General features: G+C 36.9%; 2 protein-coding genes across 2 annotated transcripts in view; one reads left to right on the top strand and one right to left on the bottom strand.

Moving 5' to 3' along the window:
• The window catches only part of LOC111335941 (inositol hexakisphosphate and diphosphoinositol-pentakisphosphate kinase 2), a 31,237-nt gene extending 18,913 nt beyond the window's left edge, over positions 1-12,324 (bottom strand). Inside the window, exons 1-8 of the mRNA XM_088732568.1 lie at positions 12,202-12,324; positions 9,317-9,412; positions 4,501-4,719; positions 3,387-3,625; positions 2,064-2,409; positions 1,478-1,639; positions 1,035-1,342; positions 1-114 (exon numbers count right to left, since the gene is read on the bottom strand). The exon at positions 1-114 is cut by the window's left edge and continues 69 nt beyond it. Coding sequence (XP_088588694.1) covers positions 1-114; positions 1,035-1,342; positions 1,478-1,639; positions 2,064-2,409; positions 3,387-3,625; positions 4,501-4,692 — 1,361 coding nt within the window. The 5' untranslated portion in view covers positions 4,693-4,719; positions 9,317-9,412; positions 12,202-12,324. The remainder of the gene's footprint in view (positions 115-1,034; positions 1,343-1,477; positions 1,640-2,063; positions 2,410-3,386; positions 3,626-4,500; positions 4,720-9,316; positions 9,413-12,201) is intronic.
• Positions 12,325-12,378: 54 nt separating this feature from the next.
• Positions 12,379-27,500, top strand: part of LOC111335935 (ubiquitin carboxyl-terminal hydrolase 8) — a 24,079-nt gene continuing 8,957 nt past the window's right edge. Inside the window, exons 1-15 of the mRNA XM_022941941.2 lie at positions 12,379-12,583; positions 13,279-13,423; positions 16,234-16,319; positions 16,666-16,745; positions 17,598-17,631; positions 18,374-18,458; positions 18,957-19,005; positions 20,103-20,310; positions 20,754-21,024; positions 22,276-24,103; positions 24,305-24,492; positions 26,003-26,122; positions 26,494-26,610; positions 26,880-26,932; positions 27,097-27,186. Of these exons, the coding sequence (XP_022797676.2) occupies positions 12,468-12,583; positions 13,279-13,423; positions 16,234-16,319; positions 16,666-16,745; positions 17,598-17,631; positions 18,374-18,458; positions 18,957-19,005; positions 20,103-20,310; positions 20,754-21,024; positions 22,276-24,103; positions 24,305-24,492; positions 26,003-26,122; positions 26,494-26,610; positions 26,880-26,932; positions 27,097-27,186 (3,470 nt within the window). The 5' untranslated portion in view covers positions 12,379-12,467. The remainder of the gene's footprint in view (positions 12,584-13,278; positions 13,424-16,233; positions 16,320-16,665; positions 16,746-17,597; positions 17,632-18,373; positions 18,459-18,956; positions 19,006-20,102; positions 20,311-20,753; positions 21,025-22,275; positions 24,104-24,304; positions 24,493-26,002; positions 26,123-26,493; positions 26,611-26,879; positions 26,933-27,096; positions 27,187-27,500) is intronic.

Below are 27,500 nucleotides of genomic sequence, written 5' to 3'. Positions count from 1 at the left end.
TCGGCTTCCAAGTCTCTGGCGATATTTAGTACTTCCTTTAACTGAGTTGGTCTCTTCAACTTAAGCGGCGCTTCCTTATCAAAACCGTCGTACTTCTTAAACAACTCGATAAACCTGCCGGGAAAAGGTACAACTCTTGCTATATTGTTTACTAATAGAAAGAAAATGAAATTAAAACGGATTTCAGCTGACTTTGAAAAGAACGAGTTGCTTATATAAACTTTTTCAGGTTCCCCATGGCCAGAGAAGAATCATCCAGTCGTTTAAAGATGTTTTCTCGAAAGATGAACGAAGTATCTCGCACGTTATAGATACACATTTAAGTCAGCTTGCAGCACTTTGAGTCAGGGTGAATGGATATCAAGAGCAAGATGCCATTAAAATCATCTAGGACATTGTTCTCGTTCATGAACTTTAGCTCTAGCTCTTAAAACGCAACCATAAGGCGAGGGGGAGGTATACGTTTCTAAAGAGACTGTGGTGATGCGTTGGTGAGGGGCAAAAAACGATCATTTGAGTTTATCAACTGAGTTTATAATGTAAATTGGCCTCCATGAAGAGTTTTTAACGCAGAGGCTTCGAGCCTTGGGGAAAAAACGGTGGATAGACAGAATTTCTCATTTCAAAAACGAGTGGGGGAGTGGGTCGAGTTCGCCGCGCAAGTTTGTCTGGGATCGTTACTCGGGACAAAGATCTACAGTAATGGGAGAATTCGACTTGTAATAACTTGCATTTCACCACAAGAAGCAAAGTTATAATTTTGCAGAGTATAAGTTCTTACTGGCACTTAAAGATGGCTGACTCAGTATAGGAGCTTTCCCAACAGCCGACAGATCATGATGGATTCAAAGTGATCATTCAACACTAAATAAACTTCTAAGAGCCTTATGAAATAATTGAATGACCACTTGTAGCTTCAAATGATAATAAAACATATTGGGAAAGCATTACCCTCCTTCGCAGCCCCTCTCTGTCACGTCACGCAAGGCGTTGCGTTGACAAGACTTCCATTAGATGATCAAAGATGTTCTCACCTTGGATGTCGCACTTCCATCTTCATTTTCTGTTTGGGAGTTCGATCGCCATGTCTGATGATACCCACTACACACCTGAGTTCTAACTTGGTGCCTTCCGTAACTTCAACCTTCCGGATCTGCTCAGGCGCAGACAAATTGTAAGTTTTATACAACCGCGGGGCAAGTCTGTGTGCAATCAGGTCAATCAACACTTGAGCAGCATCATCGTAATACTTCTTTGAAGACTTGACGAAACTGAAGCCATTTACGTCACAAACATATGACTTTTCATGAGTGCGCAAAAAGTCACATCCACAAACAGTTTGCTGAGTGAGAGGAAAGAAAGACACTTTATTACGCGCAGACGTTTTGCGAGTTGCGTTGTATTTTTCTGAGTCCCATTCGGGCGAGGAAAAATACGCGCAATGAGCATCATCAAAATGAGTATCATCACATCTTACCTTAAACATCTTGCAAACTTTGTTCGCCATCTCTTTCTCACATTGGTTAAGTATAACAGGGTAACGTATCTCTTTTCCTTCACTGTCTCGTTCAACTTTTCCATCAAGTGAAGGAGACTTGCGTGCTTCAGCATGAGCATACTCTGGACCCACTGTATACACCTGGGTGGAAGAGAGCATTATACAATAAGCGGAATTATACACGCATTACCATTGCCTCTTATCGATAGTCTATAGGAGGACACACGCATAGATGACGTCACCACTGACAAAAGTTTCCTCTTTATTATCTAAAAAGAAAAACACAATTTGGGAACCTGGGACCCTGGGAACGAGGTTGATAAAAAAATAGATTCCAAATTGCCGTGTGACTTTTCAGTAATTATTTAATCTCTAACAGATGACGACAAAATGGGACAAGAACATGAATGACACAGTCGGCTGCGCCTCGTGTGCCGACTTTTTTGCTCTTACCACATTTTAACGTCATCTGTAATCTATTTTTAAGCAGACGCAAAGCAACATGGAATTGAAATGCGAATTATTCAGGGTCATAGATTCAACACTGACAAATGCTATTTTTTACCTTTAAGTCCACTCCATCGGTGACTACAAAGTCCTCGTAGATGTATGAACCCTTTTTCCTCACCGAGCTTTCAGGCGAGTACACGCTGCTTCTGTTCCCGACCTTGCGGAACAATCTTTGGCTCCCGCCACCAATTCTCGAAGGGAAATAGATGTACACATTATGGTCTTCCGCATCGACTGGTTTCTCTACAAAAGGCTTATGGAATATCATGTCACCAATCTGCACCGAATCGTCCAGTTCGACAAATTTCGCGTTGCTAGGATTTCCATCGTCATCTCGTCGCAATATTGCGTGTCTTGGTGTTTCGATACCTGCACTTTCTAGAAGGCTATACATTGTCGTTCTACAAAGAAGTAAAGGGTTTTGTGAGTTTGACCTTTTAGGCCGTACATTTTCCTATGTAGAACACGGAACCAAAAAGATACTGCTTTTTTAGTCAATAACACTTGTGGGGGATTCTGAACAATATACACCTTTATTATCCAACCGCACAAAGTAGAGTACAAATAACGTGCGAGTAGAGTACAAATATCCTGCGATATTGTACAGTTGGCTATTTTGTACTGTTAAAAACCTGTTTAACCAGTCGGCTGCACGCGCAACATTTCTGTACCCGTTTTGCTTTTCCTATCGGCAATGAAGAGAAACACTTGGCAGAAATAAAGGCAGTTGGATAATAAATAACTTATTAAACGTTTGGGTGTGTAGTACTGCTTTGTAATTTTACTCGTTGTTTGTAATTTGACTCGCCCTACGGGCCTGTCAGAATAAGGCACAACTCGTAAAAATACTCAGCGATACTACACAACAAAACGCCTAATAAGGAGAGAGATATCTTAGCATGATTCCTCCAGGAGTAAAAGCTTTACGCTTTGTTTCTTCCATGGTAGGTTCGTAACGAAGTTTTTGTGTAACGCTGAGTTTTGAAGTATTGTCTGATCAACTTTAAAAAAACAAAACCTTTATTCACTATAATCACTACAAGTATTTACAAAAATTATGATAAAAATTGGCCCACTTCGTGTAATAATAGTGATAGCAATTATTTACAATTTTAAACCATATATCTAATTATTTAGGAAAAAGGAAAAACTATTAAAATAATAACGACCTAAAAATTATGGGTGCAGATGTAGACTAGCTACAGCGAGGGTAAAGTCTTCTGCGACCTCGCGTGATTTAAACGGAACTCTAGATCTCTGATATCTGATCAACTTTTCACAATCACGTCCACAAACACGAAAAATGGAATTCTCAGAAGAGCTCTTGGAGCAAATTTTGACCGTATTGCTCGTTTGGCCAGCTTAACGTTCTACCAACCTGTCCATTAAAGCATACTGCATTTCCAGATCATTAAGGCTAAATGGTTTCCTTAGCTTGGTATACTCAATGGCTTTCTCAAGTGGAAATCCACTCGAATAAAATGAAATCAGACAGTCACAGATGGGCCAGTCCTCCACTGGCATATTCAGGATAATGTCATCAGGAAACAAAAAGATGTCTACACAGTCAAATGCTGACATTCGACCCAAGATCTCTTGCATCGGTTGAGCTCTTGTCTGAAAAGGAAGAGGAAATCTCACCATGAAAATGTTTAGGTACGCTGCAAAGGGTACGCTGTTAATCTTTTGGAATGTTTGCTGTCTTCCAGGTTCCTCTGAGAAGTTTGTAACCCTCTTCCAGTGAAGTGCGTTGGTAAACGGCGCTTTAATGGCGGCAGAACGAAAACCGAGGGAGGTTTGGATCGGGTAGCGTAAGGAACCCGAATTTCCCGCGTTTTACAGTCGCGCTCCGCTGAACATGTAGAACGCAGGCGAGGAAGTTTGTAAATTTAGCATTGCAGCAGTGCATTACAGGAAGATTTAACTGAAACTCTCTAATTCTGGTCCGGACAAACGAGAAAGACTAATGCCCCATTCATACCAGCTATGCATTTTTAGTTAAACCAGTTTTAGCTGAATAAAAATCAGCCATGGAAAACTGAAAGACTGAATTCGACATAGGGTTTAAGTAATCATCAACTATTATGCTCATTGTGCTAAATTTGAAGTAAACAAACATCAGTTTAAGCAGCTTCGATGAAGAAAAGAATTTCAAACCGTGTTTGACAAAACAGCTACAAAACGTGTTTGAGCTTTGGCGTAAATAGAATGTAAGATTAAGAATGAATATAGTATTATTTTGTGTTCGGTCGTTGAATGAAGAGTAGCCAGCTTGCAGGCGGTAGTTTGTGTTTTTAAGCGCGAGATTCAGCGCGGCGAATATTCGGTCACCGTGTTGGACGGGTGGAAGATTCGAGACGAGTGAGAAAGCGAGAGGGAGGGGGGAAGTGATGCTGAATGTTGCGCTTGAAAACACAAACTACTGTCTGCAAGCAGGCCAAATGAAGAAAGGTGTTATTCATTCGTCACGACCATTTTTCTCTGAATTTCACCTTTTTACCCATGGCGCAGATGCCAATCCTGATTTTGGGTATTTGATCTCCTTCGTTATCGTCATCCTCATTACTGTCTCCATCTTCATCGTGTCTGTTATAAAGAGGTTCATATATGCTCTTTTGTTCAAATGCTTTATCTTGAGCCACGGACATGATCCTGGTTGGCAAATCTGGCTCTTCTCGCACCATTCTATTCCATTTGTTTATGTGACCACTCTGAAATAAATAAATAAAATAATTAATTTTAATTGGACGTCGAAAGAAGTCTAGGACTGCATTGGTTTTTACTTTACTAAGCTAAGGGATCGGTTGAAAAAAATCGAAACAACCTCCTAACGCCTTAAAGGAAGAATTAAAGCCAAACGGAACTTCGCAAGTCGTGTTTTCCCGCGCTTTAAGCAGTTTGCATGTTGTGAATTTGAGTTATTATTGGCTCTTTGTGATGTCTCTTTTGTTCTTATTGGCTGCCCTTTTTGCTTTGGGTTTTGATTTGCGACCCTTAGGGATGTGCCTTATCATATGTTTAGATTCGTGAGCAGACAAGTTGAAGGAGGCGGGCATTGGGGTCTATTGGAAACCGCAGAACTGTAGAAAAATCCTCAAAAAACCGCTAAAAAAAAATTCGGTCAAAACCGAAAACCGAAAACCGCGTGCAAAACCGCACAGTGACACACAGTGGTTACAAGTAGAGCACAAAAGAGAAACCGGAACCCAAATAGGAAAAGCCGAAAACCACATCGCATACCAAATCCGCTAAAAACCCGTTGATATTTTTGGCGAAAACCGAAAATCAAATGTTAAAAAAAGGAAAATCAGCAAACCACAATGAACAGCAAAACCGAAAAACCGAATTTTTTCGACCCCAAAGCCAAAAAACCGATCTAAAAAATAGCCAGAACTGAATCAAGTGTTGTTATTGACCCATTGTACGCACTCAGGTCGACGGGATTGATCCTGCAAATGAAAGTCGTGATCCTCGCCTTTTCGATTGATTTCTTCGTAACATCTGGGCAAATTATTACTGCTGCAGGAATAACTATTTGTATAGCACTCATATCCTTTGCTCAAGGCGCTTAACAATCATATGAAAAACATTATTAATAAATATTTACAAATTTACAACCATATCCTATTGTATGTTACATAAACATAGCTAAAATTAACAACGATTAAAAAAGAAACATTAAAACTAAAGCAATATATATAAATATATAGAAATAATGGTCTGTTATTAATATATTTAGTAAACAAGTACGTCTTAAGTGCTCTTTTAAAACTCGAGATGGTCACAACGCATCCTTGGACAGTACTTTGTTTGGAAATTCCATTGCGTACTTTCTTTGCTAAATAACTAATCCTTTATTGACTAAACTTGCTTGGTCATAATGGCTGGGTATGACCTTCTCCTCTTTTTTTTGCTTATTTCCTTGTAATTGTAATGCTTTATTTTCTTTTTAATTTTTTGTTGTACTGTCATTTGTTTAAGTCGAAGACTACGACATAAATAATATCTACCCAATAGTTTTCATTCATGATTTAAAATGAATTTATATTTCGCGCAATCGGCATCACTGATCATGGCTTCTTAGGGCCAACCATTTAACTTTTGAGGGGGGGAGTGAGTGATTTTGAAAAAAAATTTCTTACAAGCGCTTGTTGGAAGAAAAAAATTGCATGCAGCCCAAATGTAACAGAAAAAATGTACCAACATAATAATAATATAATAATAAGACTTTATTTATTGAGGATAGCACGTGATAGTGCACAAACACTAATAAACTTGTGGTCCTCTTAATTACAATAAATATATAAATGCAAATACAATAGAATCATTAATATATTGAGAAAAAAAAAAAAAAAAAAAAAAAAAAAAAAGATTACAAATATAAATAGAAATTAAGCTAATTACAAATAATATTTAATTGATAAAATATATAATACAAGATAATATAAACAAGTAAGAATATATAAAACTACTATCAATAAAATTTACCGATTAAAATGAGCTAAGCATGATTTGTCATCATAATAATATTTAAATACGTTGTCTTTAAAGGCCTTAAGTGTATTAGACTTTTTTAATTCAGGCTTTAACTGATTCCATAATTTTATGGCAGAAACTAGAAAAGTTTTCCCTCCTTCTCTAGCCCTTTTAAACTTAGGTAATAAAAAGTTGTATTTACAAAATCTAGTGTTGCGTGAATGTACTGAACTTAATAATCTTAAGCTATCATTAAGATAATTAGGTACACAATAATTAATCCTTTTAAATAGTATTGAACATTTAGCTATCTTAGTAGAGTTATAAAATGGTATCCACTTTAAACGATTGAATAGCATAACTGATGAACTACGTGGTTCAGCATCTAATAAAACCCTAGCAGCTCTCTTTTGTAGCCTAAGTATTCTTAAAAGAGATTCATTAGAGCAAAGTGACTGCCATGCAACATTGGCATAATCAAATAATGGCTTAATCAAACTATTATAAAATAAAAGTCTTTGGTTAAATGGTAAACAAAGTTTGATCTTATTCAAAATTCCAATTCTTTGTGAAATTTTTTTACACAGTCTGTCAACATAAGTGTTCATTGATAAATCGTGGTCAATGTCTATACCAAGAAGTTTAGCTGAGGGTACTTGTTCCAATGATACACCATTCATAGTTTTAAGAGATAAATTATAACCATCTGGAAGTTTCTTCCCAAGGCGTTTGCCTGTGACCAGTAGTGTTTTAGTCTTTTTTTCATTGAGAGGAAGTTTATTGGTGTGCGTCCAGCATTCAATTTCCTTCAAAGAAGCAGCTAGTGAATCTTGTAGAGAATCAACCGCTGAGATATCTGCCGATAATGTCAGTGTGGTGTCATCAGCATAGAGATCCAGGTCAGCACCATTAACATGTAGAGGCAAATCATTGATATAAATGACAAAAAGTAAAGGGCCAAGGATACTACCCTGTGGAACACCATGCCTCACAAGAGCAGAGTCAGATGTCACATTATCAAGAGCAATAAATTGATGTCTATCAGTCAAGTATGAACTAAACCATTTACGTGCAACTGGAGTTAAACCATAGGCATTCAGCTTTTGCAAAAGAATTTCACGGTCAACCATATCAAAAGCTTTCCTGTAATCAACTAAAAGAAGACCGCTGACTTGATCATTGTCTAGATTAAATAACAAATTGTCTATGACTCGTATAAGAGCAGTGTCTGTTCCATGGTGTTTCCGAAAACCTGACTGTAAAGGGTACAATAGATTGTTTTCACATAAGTAATTATAGAGATGATCGTGTATATGACGTTCCAGAATCTTTGACAAAACTGGTAATATCGAAATGGGTCGATAATTGTCCGGATCCTCACGGTCCCCAGATTTAAACAACGGAATGACTTTCGCTATCTTCCAACAATCAGGGAATACCCCAGAATTAATTGAAGTATTCAAGATTTGAGTAATTGAATAAGCAATAGCTGGTCCTGCTATTTTCAGATATCTTGCACTTATCTTGTCAATACCCATAGCTTTGTTAGTTTTGAGTCCTAACAGAGCACCCAGCACAAAATCTTTAGTAACAGGAGGAATATTGAAAAGAACATCCGGATCTTTTCTTGAACAAACAAAGTTTTCAACCTTTGAATTGCAATAAGGTACATTAGGTAGTAGATTCCTCAGTGAATCAGCAATTGAAGTGAAGTGATCATTGAACTTTTCAGCCAAAAAAACATTTGGCGTCTCAACTGATTTTGATACATCGCCCATTAGCGATTTTATGGTTTTCCAGATCTTTTTAGAGTTTCCCTTGTTGTTGTTGAAACAGGTGTTATAGTATTTATATTTCGCACTGCGAATCATATTTACAACTTTATTCCTCGCAATTTTGAAGCAGTTCCAATCCGTGACACAACGACTTTGCCTTGCTTTACGTAGTAAAGAATCCCTTCTGCGAAGCGCTTGTAAAATATTCACAGTCATCCATGGAGCTTGATTTTGTTTGGCTACTTTTTTTGCTCGCCACGGACAGTGGGCATCCAAGATGTTATTGAACAGACCCATCCATGCATTTAAGATATCAGTTAAATCGTCAAAAACAAATGCAGTATTCCAGAAAAAATCAGAAAAAAAAAATCCTGCACAGCAGATTGCTAGAAAAAAAATTTCTTGACGACCAGAAATCACCCACCCCCCCCCCCCCTCAAAAGTTAAATGGTCGGCTCCTTATCCAGAATACAGTCGAACCTGCTTCAAATGGCACCTGTAGTATAGTAAGCGGTCGGTTGTTGGGGTTTCGAATTTGTTTCCACTTGATCCCTTTAATTTTCTCCTCTATTGAGCGGTCACCTCTATTAAGCAGTCTCGGTTACCCTAAACTGAGTCTCAACGGCCTGTTTTCACTTGTATTGAACGGTCTAACTACTCAAATAAAACTAAGAACCGCATAATTGAATACCATTTCGCATTCTGATTGGTTAACGAAGTGACGTATTTAGCGTAGAATTATGAGTTGAAAACGAGGCTAAGTAATATTTGATTCGCATTTCTTGTTTCGCGCTTGGGATAAAAATAAACAACATTATAACTGTTTTCTTTTTTTTCTCGTTTTTATTCAATTATGCGATTCAAGGAAAACCATTACCTTACTCATGAATTCTGCATAATATTGCATTGTAATTCGTGCGATATCGGTTTTCGCGTGTAAATATTAAAATCGCGGACGTGATGATTGCGTGACAGTAAAAACGTGACCAGTTCTCTGTTGTTGTCAATTTTATAGCACCACAATGCATATTAATGACAAACAGTTTTACATACTTACGAAAATACTGAGACAACAATCCTGGTCTTTCTTTCAAATGATATGTAGGTTTGCACCTTAATTTAATCATGTTCTTGATTTCTCCCTCGGAGATATCTATTTGATGAAAAAAACACACAGGTCAAACTCGTGCTTTGCCCGTGGACCTTGTTCGTCGTCAGAAAATAATTTTCAGTTGTTAGTTGTCGAGTTTATTTCCTTGCAGTAGCAAAGACTGCGTTATCGACTTAAGTAAAACTACAATCACAAGACAGAGAAGTATATAGCATTCACTGTATTGTATTGTATTCTTTATTTAGACACGCTCAATTCATCAGCCTATAAAAATACATATCACATACGCTAAGATATTTAAAATTAAAACTACATACTATAACACTAAAGCTGTTTTCGTGAATGCCGTGCGTTAGACTTAAAGAATGTCATTGATCTTACGTTTAAATAACCCCAGAGACTCTGTTCCTTATATCGCGGGGTAAACTGTTCCATAATGTGGCGCCATTGTAGCTAAAGCTTTTTCTGTAATAATTAGTGCGCGGTAGTGGAACATTAAGCTTATTTTCAGAGTCCCTGAGGTCAAAAGCAGAGTCACGCCACGTAAACTTTGAATATAGATACCTTGGAGCTAGCCCGTGCAGACATCTAAACATCATGGTGGCTTTATCGATTTCCTGCTGGCGTGCAAGATTTTTCCACCCTAAATACTCGAGTAGCTCAGTTGCATCAGCATCATAGTTAGAGAATGTCAACACACGGGCTGCTCTATTCTGCAATTTCTGCAGTTTGTCTCGTAGCGTTTTCCCACAGCTACCCCAAACAATGTCACAGTAATCAAAGTGAGGTTTTACTAAATCTTGGTAGATGAGATGTAAGGTTACTCAAACCTTGGTAGATGAGATGTAAGGTCACTCAAACCTTGAATATCATATTAAGGTATTTTGCATAGTGCGGCATTTTTGCAAAGCATCTGATGCAAGAAAATTAGAAAGGGTACAAGAACAGGCATTACGTGCTGTATATAATGATAAAAACGCAACGTATGAGGAACTCCTAGAGAAGGGAAGACTCTCTAGTCTTGAGAACAGACGGTTACAAGATATACTAATTTTAATGTATGGGGTTAAAAATTCACTAGCTCCAGAGCATGTATGTAATATGTTTTTTCAGCAAGATAAGCATTATAACTTATGATGTGATTTTCCTGTTCCAAGATATAATACTGTGAAGTATGGCAAGCACAGTGTTAGATATTTAGGCCCACACATATGGGGCAAGATAAGCCAGGAACTACGCAGTAAGACCAGTCTTCATGCATTCAGGAGAGGGGTGCGTGCTCTCAATGTGCTTGGCTTGCTGGATGGCACGTGCGGCTGCTGTGCATGCTCATCTTAAAGAGGTGGGTATGCATAGTGGCTTTTGCTGTGTGGCTGCCTGGTGTATTGGGAGTGTGCTCCCCTACCCTCTATTTAAATTCATCTTATTTAAATTTTCTAGACTTTTAACTTTCTAAATTATGTATATACATTCTATTGCTGCTTATATGATTGTCTGTAACAATTTTATATATTGATGCTTTTTATATAATTATATTAATGATATTTTGAGAATACATCCTTAATATTTTTACATATACTCTATTTAATCTTATATTATACTCATGTTATTCATTTATTGTGTCCACAATTAGCTTTCAGCTAAATACCTTTACACTTCAATAAACTTTATGTATGTATGTATGTATGTATGTATGCATGCAATACGCATGAAACGGCATGAAACATACTGACGTTCGCGGGTAGAGGTCGTTCCAATTAAATGACCTCGTTTCTTGTTTCCTTCTTATTGTCTGTTATGGAAATGATCTAATGCTATAAGTTTCGAAATTCAAAAGCTGTGTCGCTTGATGTATGACATATGTTGGTTGACAACTAAAAAAGCTTTTGTTCGGTAGCGATCCTGTTAGGAGAGGTGATGTGTCGCTCAGAAAATAGCCACTGCTTAAAATTTTAGAACAAAAATTAATAACTAAGCGATACAAAGGCTGTAAGGCCCTTCAGCAGGACCTGATCATCAACTTACTCTCACTTCAAACAGAAAAGCACCAAAGTAATTTGACTGTGCATTCGCTTTGGACAAAGCTTAGCTCAAATCCAAAACACAAGCAAGGGGGTGGGGTTGGAGGTGTGTATGAAGAAATCTCTCTCGCTGCAATAGTTAATGATGAAAGACTTGAGAATGCTACTATTTTTGGCTACCCACTCGAATTTCATGTGTATTGTCATAAACGTTCTCATGCTCTTGTTTTAGGTTTCGAGAAAAATATATATTGACCCTGATTTCAATAGCTAACGCTGCGCGAAAGGATGTCACATGTTTCGTTGTTGATTTCATAGCATCAGGTATCATATTTATTTTGACGAGCTTTTATCTTGTTCGTTACTCATAAAATACTCATGTGTTTCATTGTATTCAATAGGAGAGCATCGAGAAAGACGAGCTTCTGTCTTACCTTCGAAACCCTTACACATGTGATCAAACTCTGATCTTTGTGAGTAGGTTGCGAGTAGTTCTCGAACGCACAACAGTGCTCGCCCGATTATTTAACGAGATGCAAATAGAGGTAGTTTGATCCTCCAAAATTAGTTCTTCCAGCATCGTAGCAAGGTTTTGAGCAACAAGGCCTCTTCAACGTTTCAACACACATCGTTTATGAAACAACAGTTCTCCAGAGCAAACTGGTTAGAGCTCTGGATTTGCATTCGGCGCTTAGGCAACACGTGCACACGCAAAACATAAACATTTGAACTCTAGCAAAAAACATGACAGTCAAATCAACAATATGTCTAACTCTGGAGGCTAAATATCTGCAAACAGTGAGTACATACCCTTCACTATCTGCTAAGTCGTTCGATATGATTGAAAGAGACATGATCAAGATCCGACCTTGTTGATGAAATGGTTTTTTTTTGCTTGTTTGTGTCGATAGAAAGTTATTTTTGATTGGCATACTTGGAATCCAATCAAAAAAGGGCTATTATCTTTGGAACATAAAGACAGCAATGACGTCATGTGTCTAAATTTCAATATGGCCGCGGAAACATCGTAGGAATTATTTGTAATGTTGATCTTGATGGCAACGCTTTAACCTGTCATGCCATCGTCAGCGAAAAAGAAAGTTAAAGACCTTCACTTGGCTTCCAATTTAGAGGAACTGAACAAAATAGCTGATCCAGGCTTGCCCGTTGACAGAAATGCGAACCCCACACCGTAAGTGATAAATGTACTTTGTTGATGTCAGATTTCTGTTCTTTCCTTAGTTTCCGAAAATCTATAGGGCCATAGCTTTGCGTATGATAACTTTGAACCTTTGATAAGGCAGCTAAAAATCGTGCAAGGTTGCCTCACCTATCCACTTTCTCATTGCCCACCGAACACGACTTCAGACACATCACACAAAGGATCAGAATATACCTGATTTCGTTTTGAAGATAATTATACAAGCGTTGTTACAATACCTTCACAAAAAATTATCCATGCCTTTTTATTGATTTTTTAAAATGATCGTTTTGGTTTTCAGTTGTATTAGAAAGAAATAATTGAGGTGTAACCTCCAAAGGTTTATGATATTTTAAGAAATATTAATTAGTTCTAAAAAACAGCACATTTAGTTTCTCCTTTGGGTACAAAAATTTTTCTCTTTGTCCTATTTGTAGAGTTTTCTTTAAAATAATTTAAATTTTCAGTTTGTGTTAAGCTCTCACTTTGCTTTATGGGCATCTACATGTTTTAGTTCAAATTGAATCTCGAGTGAAAATGATTGACGAATTTGAATTGTTTGCATCTTAGTCCTTTAACGATGTAAAATGAAAATCAGCTTATCTGAAATCATTTTAACCCATAATAATTTGGATTTTCAACCAATGTTCAAATATAAACCCGTTTCTTGATCTATACATCTCTAGATATATCAAATCAGCGGATAAAGTTTACCTAAAAGCTCAAGATAATGATCTGGATGGTGATGAGGAGTATGCCTATGTATACTACATGCGTTATTTTAACATCATCAGCTTGATTAAAAAGAGCGTCAAATACAGTGGTAACAAGGTGGGTATAACTGCCATGGGCAACTGATTCTTTAATAAGGACAAACAACTCTAAGACAATCTTCAGCAGGAGTTTCGGAACGTTTAATTGCAATAACTGATGGTGGCGGCCAGCACAGATCAAGGAAACAAACAAAACAAAGCGAAACAACATGGTTAAAACTGCAAAGAAAATAGCAAATGAAAACCTATTACAATACAAACTAAGCTAAATACACTTAGGAAAACTACAACGAAAACAACGATGAAAATTGCATAATACAATTAAAACTTACATTTGTTGCGATGTTGATAATTCCCTGCCTAGTGGCAAAAAAGCTGCATAAGGTTGAAATTACTGGACAAAACTGCACAGACTATGATGAACAATACAGTTTAAATTAATGCCATGTTACATAACATTACGAAATGACGCAAAGAAAGTGCATGCCAAATGTTTACTACAATTAGGACTATTTGTACAAGGATACTAAACAAAGGAAAAAGAACAAGGCGTTTGTGATCTACAGTGGGTGTTATGCAATGTCTTAACTTTTTACACTCAAAGATCAGTATTTACAGATATTTACTCTACATTGTTCACTACAGACAAAGGTTGTTGGAAAAATGGATCCATTGAGTGCATGCTTCAGCGAATCTTAATTAGTGAAATAAATAAATAGAGACAAAGGGCTGATGAACAGGGGATGAATACTAACATGCATGTGATTATCAGAGGAACATTTAAAACAATAGAATATTAATATTAAGAGCAACTTTCTGTAAATACCACGGATAGGTGTCCAAGATGGAAAAATCGAAATCTCCCAAACTTTGTCACATTAATGCCCTTATGAAACTAGTTAAGAAAATGCAAGATTCAGTTTCTTGCGATTGATATTATTTTTCCAAAAAATAATTTTTTTTAATTTTCACCTCTGAGAGGCCTTAAACCACCAAAAATTGTGCTTCGCATCCTCGCATGGTGAAAAGAAATGGAATCAAGTACCATGACTATCGCAATATAAGATGACTTTATGACCCTTCCTTTGTATGAAAACATTGTTGTAATTTCAAAAGATTCCAATCTGAATTTAGAATTTTTTTTCAAAATTACCCTCTAAAACAGTTTCATTGCGACTATCAATAATTATTTTGCCATTATTCAACGGCAAAAAACTCTTCCTGGTACATGGCTTTCATTGTGCAAATGCTATTCCAGAGAAAGAGCAATCCTTTTTCTTTCAATTTATGAAATAAAATTTTGGGGCAATTCAAACGGCAAGTTTTGAGAACTGAAAACATCAACAGTACTTGCGTGAAATTTACAACTTTTGAACTTGCGGTTGCAATGACAAATACAAGCAGTACAAGAGTGAGCTTGGACAGCAGTTTAAATACTTCAAGAATTCAATCCTTTTCCACTAGTTCAAAAACTAAACAAACGATTATGACTTTGTAGTGGCAATTATCTGAAAGGAAAAGCATTTTTATTGTGCAAAATTGAGCTGTAAACCTCTTGACAACACTTCCCCTACCTGTGCATTTGTTTACTTTGAAGCCTGACTTGTACCAGTTATCTAATTATGAAAAGTATTCATCAAAATGTTCACATTTCGTCTGGGTGTAGTCAAAGAGGATGTCACACAATCTAGTTTAGCCAAGGGATTTTCGCGGGGATGTGTACTGACAGTTCTAGGGGATATGTATATGTTGTGGTTCAATTTTATCCTTAGTTTAAATTTTATTTTCCATTGGTTTTGGTTATGGTATTATATGATAATAAGGTTGAAACAATGGAAAATAAAATTTAAACCAAGGATAAAATTGCACCACAGCATATGTACTGAGAGTCCCAGGGGATTTATACTGATGTGCATGTGATTATAAGAGGAACAAAACAATAAAATACATATAATACACGGTAAAAATTTTTTCCTTAGGTCACCTTGAATTCATTCTCTCTATTCTTTCTATTGTTTATTAGGGTCAGTTCATTTTCTTTGTTTCTCATCTCTGAATTCAACAAACCTGCTATGCCAGGTCCTTAAAGTGATGGTTTTTTTTTTAATTATATTTCCCTAAATCCTGAGGTAAAGGAACCATGACCCACAATGCTCATGCGATTTTTCTGACATCCTCTCATGAAACAGTGCAGGCACGGTGGCCTCATGGTTGGTGCGCTCGACTCTGGATCGATTGGTCTGGGTTCGAGCCCCAGCCAGGGACATTGTGATGTGTTCTTCACCCAGGTGTTTAAATGGTTACCGGCAAATTTAATGCTGGGGGGTAACCCTGCGATGGACTAGCATCCCATCCAGGGGGGAGTACGTAGAAATACTCCTGTCACTTCATGCTACAGAAACCGGAGTTAAGTGCCGGCCTGATGGGCCACTGGCTCATAAACAGACTTTACCCTGTTTTTCATGAAACGGCTGTATACTTTTCCTTTAGGAGTGACAAGGAGAAATTGTATAACAATCAGGGACTTCTTCAGTTGGTGATTATTTCCCCTATTCTAATGACCTTTACATCTGCCTCAGGGGTGATATTATAATTAAAGAGAAAATAGCAGCAGTTCATTCTAATGGGCGAACAGGTTAAAGGTTTGCCTCAAAGTATGTGAAAATTGAGATGAAATGTAAATCTGCTCACATTTGAAGAATCATTAATGGGAAACTAAGGAAATTAGCTCAAGATATGGAAGAGAGTGATTATTTTGTTGTAGAGTTGTCAGGATGGACACTGTACCTTTAGTGAGTACTTCTTTGTATCACAATTACATTTGGAATACTGGTAAAAGACCTATTTTTTTCCTGTTGGGATTTTCAGAAGTATTTTGACAATTTATTGGGGAAAAACAAAATCATAAAGTCTATTGAGCGCGCAGAAGCTTTGCAAGGAAGCCTCAGGAAAAGGTTGGTAATTTGTCATATACAGTACTGGCAATATATAGTGCTCAATTAAGGTAAAATTGTACACAAAAATACACTCTTAAACATGATTTACCTTAGTCCTCACACTAAACCAACATTTGTTAAATACTTTAAATTCTTCATTGTAAAGAACATTAAATGATGTAAATCTGTGAGTGAGTTTGCTATCGCCTAGCTACACATAGTGAGAAAATTTGGAATAAGATATTGTTCTGCTTTGAAGTAATAAGAGTTGATTCAAGTAATGAAGTTATAACCACTGTAACAGTAACTTTTATAGTGTTGTAAAAGGAACCATCTGGTAACCTCTGAAAACCTGTTTCTTCAGGTATGAGAAGCTTAAAACTCAGCAGGATGCTGAGGCAAAAGCACAGGAAGAAGCAAAGCAAAAAGAAGAGGAAGACAAAAGTAAAGAAAAAATGTGCACTCCCAGACATAACTAGTTAGGACACTTCATGAGACAAATGCTTGTGCTGTTCTTTTGTCCCCCTCCCTCATGCAAAGATTTTCTATTATCAGTGTGTCTCTGTTACCCTGCAGACCAAATTTGAGAGGGGCAGGGGATCAAAGGCAGTAGGTGTCTCAGTAAATGTGTCTTGGAGTTTAGTTACATCTACATTTTGGTGATTTTATGTAATATGTACTATGTTATATATAGTCCTACATGCACAAAGTACTTTATCTGGATGAAATACTTTGTCATTGCCAAAACATTTTAAGGTTTTTGTTGTAAGTATGGGGTTCTATAAACTATCTAAACTCCTGCATAGACAGTCAGTTACAAATTAAAATGATCACAAATTACCATAATGATTGAAATCTCTCTTTCTAATACCCACCTGTTTCATCCCCAATACCCGGCTACTTTCAGCCCCTCTTCCTATGCACTGGGGTGTCCCTTGTTTTCTCTGATTGTGAATGGTCAAGTGGGGGGGTTAGAAGCTAACTGGACTTCAATTTTAATTTCATTTCTAAATACCTATTTTAAATTGGCGGCATAGATGTGCTAACTTGTACCATTAATCTTTTTTACAGTTGGGAGGTTTTCTCCCTTGTACACTACCCCTTGGAATTTCTTTTCATTAATTTTTCCCACTGAATGGGTTTATAATCCTGTTGAATTTCATTTTTTTCAAGAAGTGCTTCACCAACTATGTCGGCTACTATGTAGGTGTCTTGTAGTTGTTTGAATTATTTAAGAATTAGATCATATTATCTTGTAAAGGTTATGATTTTAGCTTTTCCTTGTTTGCTTTGCAGAAAAATTAGCTGCACTGAAGGCCAGAAATGACAGGTGATAAGAACAAAAAAATGATCTTGGCTGATGAATGACGTGTACAAAGAGATGTCAATTAACTGTACCCTTGTTTTCGTTTTCATGAATCCCCTGAAAATATCCTTTTACTTTGGACATACAATCTTCGAAACTAAATATCATCAAGTTTAGAAAACAGTCTGATAGAAATACTAGGGACTTGTACTGTGACATGGGAGACCCAGTGACTTAATGGTCAGTGTAATGGACTCCAGGTCACAAAGAACAGATTCGAGACTTGGCCTGGGTCTTTGGGTTGTGCTGTGGGCAAAACACTTTGCTCACACAGTGCCTCTTACCAACCAGTGGTTTAAATTGGTACCACCAAATTGTCAGAGAAACCTGATGAAATTCAGGGGGGGATAACCTTGTGATCGACTAGCATCCTATCCAGGGGGGGTAGTAATACATCTAGTAGCTACATGCCACGGTAATTGGGATATGATCCTACCTTTCCTGTACGCTGTTATTGTTGATAGACCGTATAAAGAGAACATTAGAGACTTCACATGAATTAGAAGAAATCCTTTCTCTAATAAACGCTTTTTTGAAACTAAACTTTCATTTTGTCTGTCTAGGTTCTCGTACACATCTGTTAAAATAATGGTTGACTCCTCCTGATGAGCATTACAAAGAAATTGTACAACTTTACAATGCAATGACACAATGATACTTTTAAGTTCTTGAGGAGGGTATAGTTTCTGTTTGATTACCTTTTCAGTGACAGTGGCTTTGAGAGTGATGTTGATTCTCGCCTGAATGGAAATGGAATAAGTTCTTCCTCTGAAGTTTATAACAAGCTTAAGGTATGAACATTCATGCATGCTGAGAAGTATTTTTTCTGTCTTCTACTTTCATTTATTATGGTTTCTATCTCTTAAGAGGGGGCTAATTCTAAACTAGCTGGTACAATGTATGAAAAATATGAATTCAGTTTAGTTGTACTGTAAGTTCTTTACAATCTCATCCCTTTAAAAAACACATTTGGCAGGCTTTTCAATCTAATTAATTACAAGTTTGTGTATTTAAATGCTTATTAAAAGTATTTGTAGTATCTAATTACAAGATTATTGATTGGTAGTGTTCAAAAATGTGTGTTCAAAGATGTAGTGCTGCAGTATTTAGGATCAAAATATTTTTGCCAATCTTGAGGGGGAAATTGTAACTGAAGTAAAGGGAAAAGTGAGTATTAAAAAATATCATGGCTGTTGAAAAGGTTATAACTGACAAGAAGAAAAATTTTGAAGTTTTTTATCCATGTGTGGAATCTTATAATCTTCAAGAAGTGTGCCTTTTGACTTCAGGTCAGCCACAATTCGATTCTTACTCCAGAAATGTCAGAAAATGACAGTGGTAAGTACTTTGCAATTTCATGAAAGATTTACCTTAACCCTGCACATTCTAGCATCAGTATGTATATTCTCCATACTGTTCTCTACACATTTCCTAAGCTGCTGACAGGGAGAATTTGTGAACTGTCAAGAGTTTCTTTGATTGGTGGTCTTTTCCTTTTATTCTCATAACCTCAATGTGTGATTCAGGGGTGATATTGTAAGGAGAAATTAAATGCTGGTCACTCTGAGGAGCCAAAGGATTAAACTTTTGTTCATTTAAGGTGTAAGGAACCCAATGTTCACTACTAGAAAGCAGCAACAAGAAAACTTGAAATCCGCTGAATTGTAAACTCTTTTTATTACATGAACAATGCATAAATCCACTGAATAAAGCAAAATAACAACTGAATCACAAAGGATAAGAAAGCTGAACAAAAACCGATTGATACTCACAAGTTTTTTTGTGCATTGTTCTGCTAATAGCAAATGAAATCATGTTCAACAATCTCAGTGGAAGCTAAAACTTAGACTCAAAACAGACCATGTGCTCTCGAAAACTTAATATCTTATTGTGATTGCAAAAACATGTAACCAGTGGTACACATCGTAAATAACTCACTGAAATGTCTGCTTGACTGTCCACATTCGAATTGGGTCTCAGGCATTACATAAGGTAACAAGATATTCAAATTTGAGGAATGTGAGAATTTGCAAACTGGAAATGAGACATAATGCCTGTATACTTAATAACCCTTTAACTGTCAGAAGTGATTAACCTGTAACTTCTCCCAATAATATCCATACATGATCCAGCATACTCAAATACTCAAACTTATCAGGTAGAAGTTGTTATCTTGCTTGAACAACAAATTCTCATAACCAATTTACGAGGAAATGTGTAGCAGCTAGAGGGGAGAATTAAAAGTTAGATCTTGGGAGTTAAAGTGTTAATGTTAATGTGTATTAGTAGTAAGTAAATAGATTTACCAGAACTTTAAAGTCCAAATCTGATCCATGAAAGTGTTTCATGAGAGAGTCAGCCATCCCTTATGATAATTAATGGTTGTTTACCTTAGTACTGGTAGCATAAATTTCATCATTTGGTTTTTCTTTTAGGTGCACTCATAAGTGGACTGGAATCTCCAGCCTCATCATTTGTGACAGATGGTGTGAAATGTATATCAGCACAAGAACTGTACAATCTCATAAAAGTGTCTGAGTTCAAAATTCTGATCCTTGATTGTCGACCCCATGCCAAGTTTACTGAAAATTGGATCCAGTGTTCTTGTTGTATAAATATCCCTGCTGAGTTGCTGGATCAAGGGTATGGAACATTTATTGTTATTATTCCCTCTTGAATGGTTGTGTCCAAATTAAACAATTAGGAGATTGAGGATATTACATGACTGTGCAGATAAATGAAATTTTGTATCTCCAAGCAGCCATGTAATATTCTATTTATTATATAAACTGGAAAAAGTATTATTTTCATGTGTGAAGATAAAATGTTATTTTCATGTGCAAAGATATCACGTTTTTGTGCAAAACTTACCTGATATTTCTTTGGTGTTAATATATTAATAAATCTCTCTCTTATCAAGGTCCAAAGGTAATGTCGATGAAGGTTTAATAATTAGATCCAATTTATACTATGTATTCATTTGTTACAGAGTAACATTGCAGAAGGGTTTTAAGTGCTGTGTTTTATAATTGGGGAGTTCAAGTATAATGACTGTTTGACAACGATTAATCTATTTGCTTTTCAAGGGTGTCAGTTGGCAGCATAGAAAGAAGGCTGCCAGAACTAACAAGAAAGGCTTGGAACCGGAGAGGAGAGAAAGAGTTTGTTATTTTAATGGATGAATCAACCAAGGTTTCAGAAATAACCCCTGAATGCAGAATTCAGAGGCTCAAAGATGTGATATTCACCTATGACTCCTACAGCTCATTGAAACATGAACCAGTATTTCTTGATGGTGGATTCCACAGCTGGCTTTGGCATTATCCATCATTGGCTATGAAACCAGAATTACCAATGGTATTTTGGAAACTTTATGATTTTGACATATTGATACCTTGACAATAAATCATTTTAGATGTGTCATGGAGAGAATACTTGCCAATGACTCTAAGACCTTAATTTTAAATCTGCATACTCTTGAAAACATTATATCAATAGAAAATGAAATGAAGTTTCGACCGTGACTCTGAGCCTTTTGTTACATGTGATTTGTGTGTGACAGGTAGTTTGTTTTGCCTTGGGAAAGAAAGCATTGAAATTAACAACCTTGAACTACTTTGTCTTCTAATGTTAGCTTTCCTGTGTCAAGGCAAATGGTCTATATTTGATGAATAGCATGCTAGAACTTAGGAGGTATCCAGTTTTATTATCCAAATACACTCTGTATGGTAAAAATAATGCCCAGGATGAGTATAAATATGCAGTATTTGTACTCCAGATAACCTGTTAGACAGGTTTTCTCGCATTGCACAAGCGATGAATTGGATTGAAGTTTCAAAAGAATTGGCAGACAATTGAGGAAGAGTTGGAATGGCTGGTGAATATTGATCCAAGTTTATTAGATAAATTGAAAGAAGAAAAGCATTCGGATGAAAATGAAATTTCATCTTTTATTGATGAAAATAGAAACATCAACATGACAATGTGCCAATTCCATTCCGCTTTGCATACTTCTGTCACGCATTCCCCTTAAATAAATATCCATGAAATTTGCCGGTGCTGAAATGACAATTTGGTGTATTGGATAATAAATAACTTACCGGTATTAAAGGTTTTGTTATGTCCTATTGCTGAGTATTTTTACTCATTATAAATTTGTATTTTGACAAGCCAGTAGTGCTCATCAAGATATAGCACAATTTGTAAAAATTCTCAGCGATATGACACAACAAAATGTCTAATTAGCAATTATTCCATGAGTGCGCGTTGGATATGAGCTGACAGATAGCCAACGAGGTGCATAGCACCGAGTTGACTATGATCATTTCATATCCAACAAGCGCGAGTGGAATAATTGTTTTATTAAAAAAAACACCCCCAAGATATTAGACAAATCTTCTCAACTTTATTTTGTTAGAAGAAACCAGATGTTACAATGTACAGATATTAAATTATGGTATATTTCTCATATACCATAATGGCTAAGCCAATAAAAAGTCTTGAATTGCATTATCCAATGATCCAGTTTTTAATAATAAGATATAATTTCATGCACTAGTGACCCATTATATCTTTATTAATCTAATATGAAGTATTATTTACTCTTAGGTAAGGTCACAACCTAAATCTGTAACTCCCGTGGATTTGTCATCTTTAGACTACCCTGAACTACCTGAAGATAAGATATTAATCCCCCAGTCGACTGTGACCAAGCCTACTTCAAGCCCCTTGCAGTATCCTAGCATCCCAAATGCTGACCTTCAAACTATGCTGGGTCCAAAGGACAGTACTGAACAAAACAAAGCATCTTCACCAGCACAGGCAGAATTCAGCTCAAATGTACCATCACCAGGACAACCTGGAATTATTCCATCAGGAGCAGCTTGGAACCATGGTCCAGGAGCAAAGTTTAGGCAACTAGGAATTCATCCTGCAGTCCCTCCTTCACAACCTCCTTCTGACATTGGATTGCCAAGACCTGCTGATGCAGGTTCTCTCCAACATGAAGCTCCAAAACGGGAACCAATGAATTTGCCACCAACACAATCTGTTTCTTCATCTGAAGGTTCACCACTTCCTTCAGTAGGACCACAATCATCTGTGGGAATAGTTCCCCAGGCAGTCAATCCATCTTCAGCAGATTTAAGGACAACAGGCCCTGTGCCTAAAACGATGGTGCCCCATTCATCAAGTCAACCAATTTTTCAGCCTAACGTTCCTTCCACAGCTCCTAAAACAGTGCCAAGCACCCAGCCATCTTCTCAGTCAAGTGTAGCTGTTGCAAAGCCCTTTCCACAGCCAAGTGTGCCATTCACAGGCTCTTCAAATACACCAACTGCTCAACCAGGCACTCCACCAAAGCAACCATCCAACCTAAAATCTAACTTACAGCCTAGTACATCCATTCCTGGCACCCAGCCTTCCAATGTGAATTCTATCCCTTCTCCAGTAACACCTTCGACTTCTGTGCAAGTGACTCCAATGATATCAACTTTACCCTCCCCTCAAGTTTCTGGTGTTGTTTCCCCACCCCACCCTAACAGTGTGTCACAGCAAGTAACACAAAGGGTTGAACCACAAAACCAACCATCTGTTTCTCCATTAGTGAGTCAGGTGCCTCATATTTCTCATGCCTCCATTTCCACATCACAAAGTCATCAGGTAACCACAACCTCTATCCCAGGGGCTGATGCAAGGAATATCAATTCAACAGCTGTGAAACCTAGTGCAGCGGCTCAATCAGGAAGCCCACAGCATTCACTCCAAGGGCCAACGCAGAATAAGACCAGTAGGACCTACACAACTGTTGGTAAAGACTCTGCTTCCTCAGCTCTACCAAATATTTCAGACTCCTCTCAACAACCTGATAGCCGACCAAGTAACTTTTTTACTTCACCTGGACTACCACATGGATGGGAGAAGGTTATTGAACAGAACAGAACTTACTATAAAGATCATAATACACAAACAACTCATTGGAATCCACCAACAACTGGAAAAGGAGATGTTACACCGCAATCTGGTGCACAACGGCAGCAGCAGCAGCCTCCAGTAAAAAGACAGTCTTCAGTAGAAAGGCCAAAACTGCACAGATCCAATTCTTCACCAAACCTTGCCAAGATCAAAGATCAAGGCCCTTCTGGTCCCAAGAAACCAATAATTGATCGTTTATCAAAACCAGAGTCTGGACAGAAAGGACAAACAAGGCCAGTTGTGAACCGTGTTGCCAAACCTTTGTCTGCCAATCAGCTTGATAGTTTTAATCCAAGCTATGGTGGTCCAGGAATAGGGTTAACAGGACTACGTAATCTGGGAAATACCTGTTACATGAATTCTGTAGTACAGTGCTTAAGCAGTGTGGCACCGTTGGCAAAATATTTCATGTCAGGAGTATTCAGGGAAGATATCAACAGGAGTAATCGAGATGGAACTAGGGGTAGGTGGAAATCTAAAAATATTCTCCTCATTTACTGGTAAATTTCATGGTAGGAGTGTTGTCCATGTGTTTTAGCTCTCACTGCCATCTAACTTACTTTCAAATTTAACTTCAGCTTCAGAGATATCTAAGTGTTTAGAGTGCTCCTTAAATTTAGCTTAACCTCTTGATCTCATGTAGAACCTCAATATCTATTTTCAGGTGAACTTGCTGAAAGCTTTTCAGTTCTCATTAGAGTCTTGCATTCTGGGCAGTATAAGTGTGTGTCTGCAGGAGAATTTAAACGGACAGTTGGCAAGTTCAAGTCTCAGTTCTCAGGCTATGACCAACATGATTCCCAAGAATTGCTAGCCTTCTTAATGGATGGTTTGCAAGAGGATCTCAACAAGGTACACTAGTGCATTAGCAGGTGTCTGATTCTTGTCCACAAAAAAGACCTTAAATCTAATTTCATTTCAAATGCAAGATGGCGTACCCTTTATACCCTAACATGGGGGAGCAGGGATAGCACAGTGTTGAGAGTGCTTGCCTCCCATCGCTGTAGCCCAGGTTCAATTTGCGGACCTGGCGTCACATGTAGGTTGAGTTTGTTGTTGGTTCTTGTCCTGCTCTGAGGGTTTTTCTCCAGGTCCTGGTTTTCCTCCCTCTACAAAAACCAACATTCCAAATTCCAATTTGATCTGGAAACAGTGGACAAGAAGAGCCACCCAGTGGAATGTCCACTGCTAAATTATTATTTATTATTTATTTATTTATTATGATGTCAGTATCTGTATTCTCCATACTCATCTCTATCTATTTGGTCCTAACAAGGAGAATTAGTTTGAAAATCAAAGCTTTTTAGGTTGACAATCATTTCCCTATGCCGGTGATGAATGATTCAATAGTATTACTAACATTAACTGTAGGAAGAAATTAGATGTTGGCCTCTCTAAGGGTTGAAAGGGTTACTGGCTTTTTTATACACTTAAGTAATTCCTCTTGCAAAGTTTTTTTGGCTTGTGTCACTGGACATGCTCCAAGAATAGATGAATGAGGAAATGGGCCAGTAATGGGAATTGAGCAGTTATCATTATAATAATAATAATAATAATAATAATAATAATAAAACTTTATTAATGTGTCAATGTATTTAGCTTTAAATTAGCTAATTGGGGACACCTAACTAAGTCTTAAGCTTACAACAAGTACAAGATGACTTAAAAATAAATATTAAAATTGTTTACAGTATGATAATTGGTACAATAAATAACTTAATAAAATGTTATAACAAATAAAGAATTATTTTAGTTTTGCATTTATGATTTACATAGTTTACAGCAACTGCTGTTATTCTTAATGAGATCTGAAAGGGCGATTTTCCTTATTCTGTTCTTAAATGTTGCGAGGGTGGGTGACATCCTTAATCCCTTACTAAGTTTTGACCAGATATATGTGCCCTGGTATCTTATTTTATGTTTTCAGTAACCTATGGTATTAAAACGAGGTATTTCAAAGTCGCAGTTTCTAACTAAAGGGAATTTTGAGAATTGCTAGAATTGAATAATGGTGATATCCCATCTTGAGGTATCTAGTACCCTCCCTGCTGATGTTGTGACAGCAAGGCTAGGTAACAGAAGATACAACTAAATAAATAATTCCTCTTGCAAGGTTTTTTCAGCTTGTGTCACTGGACATGCCCTAAGAAGAGATGAATGAGGAAATGGGCCATTGATTGGAATTGAGCAGTTATTATTGTCCCATCTTGAGCTATCTTGTATCCCCCCCCTCCCCCCCCTTTTTTTTTACTGGTGTTGTGACAGCAAGGCTAGGTAGCAGAAGATACAACTAATGCTTCAAATTTTTTCCATCTTACCATTATTTTTTTATTATTATTATTTTTTTTTTTTTGTCTCCTAGGTGAAAGTCAAACCTTATCTTAAAGCACCTGGAGATGATTTAGATCCTCAAACAGCTGCTGACATGGCTTGGGAAAATCATAAGAAGAGGAATGAATCAATTATGGTGGAGTTGTTTGATGTAATTAGCATTGCATTGCTACATTTTTTTATATTTTTATTTAGTACGATCATCTTGATTGCAGTAGACTTCCTTCTCACAATAGACAAACGAGATTGGGGGAAATGAAGCATCTACCTTGGAAGTTTTATTTCTTAGCTGTGAATGGTGGTATTTTTATTGAGTTAAACACTCTAGTTTTTTGAAGGTAAAATAATTTTACAGCTGCAGGAACTAATAGGAAATTTTTACGGAACTGTTGCACAATCCATAGACCAATAATGTTTTCCAACCCTTAGTAACAGAACAGGATCAACCATCAAGAGTAACTAAAGTACTGTATGTAGTCCTGCCAAATAGATTGCTAGAAATCACAATTCTTGCTTTTTTAGGGCCTCTTCATGTCGACTGTACAGTGCATGGTTTGCTCCAAAGAATCGAGAACTTTTGACTCTTTTTCAAACCTTACCCTTCCACTGCCTCCTCACAAGAGTCAATGCACACTTGAGGTATTTTGACAGTTCTTTCCGTAGGAAAAAGTGTTTGGACTTTTTCTTGCCATCTCTAATTCTGTTCTTAAATGGAAACATGATCATTACTGTAAGAAATTACTTCATGAAATTAATCAACTGATGTGTTCAATATTTCGTGGCTAACTAATATCCTTGATATGTTTGAGGAAGCTGTTGTTCCATTGTTGTCCTTCTGAGTGCAACAGGTGTCGCTGGCATGTTAGGTTAAGTTCAATAATTGCAGAGAATTTCTAATTTTTTTTTAGGATTGTCTCAAATTGTTCACTAAACCTGAGAAAATGGCAGGGGATGACAAGTGGTAAGTAGAAACATTTAACCTTAAAATGATGAAAGGCCTTCCCTGTGAAAATGGTTTGTTTCCTATTTCCTTCCTTTTTCATAAATTTCACAACTCTTTTTTGGTTATTTTTATGTCAAGTAATATTTTGCTCATCTCTGAATTTTTTTCAATGCTTGTGGTAGGTTTTGTCCAAAGTGTCGACAAAGAAGGGAAGCCAGTAAAAGAATTCAGATCTGGAAGCTACCCAGAATTCTTGTGGTCCACTTGAAACGGTAACATTAATTATTGACATATCTGTATCAAAGCTATATATATATATAAAGAAACTGAAAACTTCTGTGTCAAGTGAAGATACTAAAACCAATGAAAAACGAAAGTCCTCTTTTTCTTTGCTTTTGCGCTATGCGTTTCACTGCTGTTGCAGCTCTTCAGGCATAGCAAAGTGTGTTTATTGACTTATTATGTCACAGATCTAATTGTAATTACAATAATAATGGCTATTGTAATTTTGAAGCACGTGTGAGCAATTAGCATAATTTCAAATCATTAAGAACGGGTTTATATTTCAAAATAAAAAATCTCTCTT

Source organism: Stylophora pistillata, chromosome 1, assembly GCF_964205215.1.
Source record: "Stylophora pistillata chromosome 1, jaStyPist1.2, whole genome shotgun sequence".
NCBI lineage: Eukaryota > Metazoa > Cnidaria > Anthozoa > Scleractinia > Pocilloporidae > Stylophora > Stylophora pistillata.
This window is presented reverse-complemented; position numbering and strand designations above follow the sequence as displayed.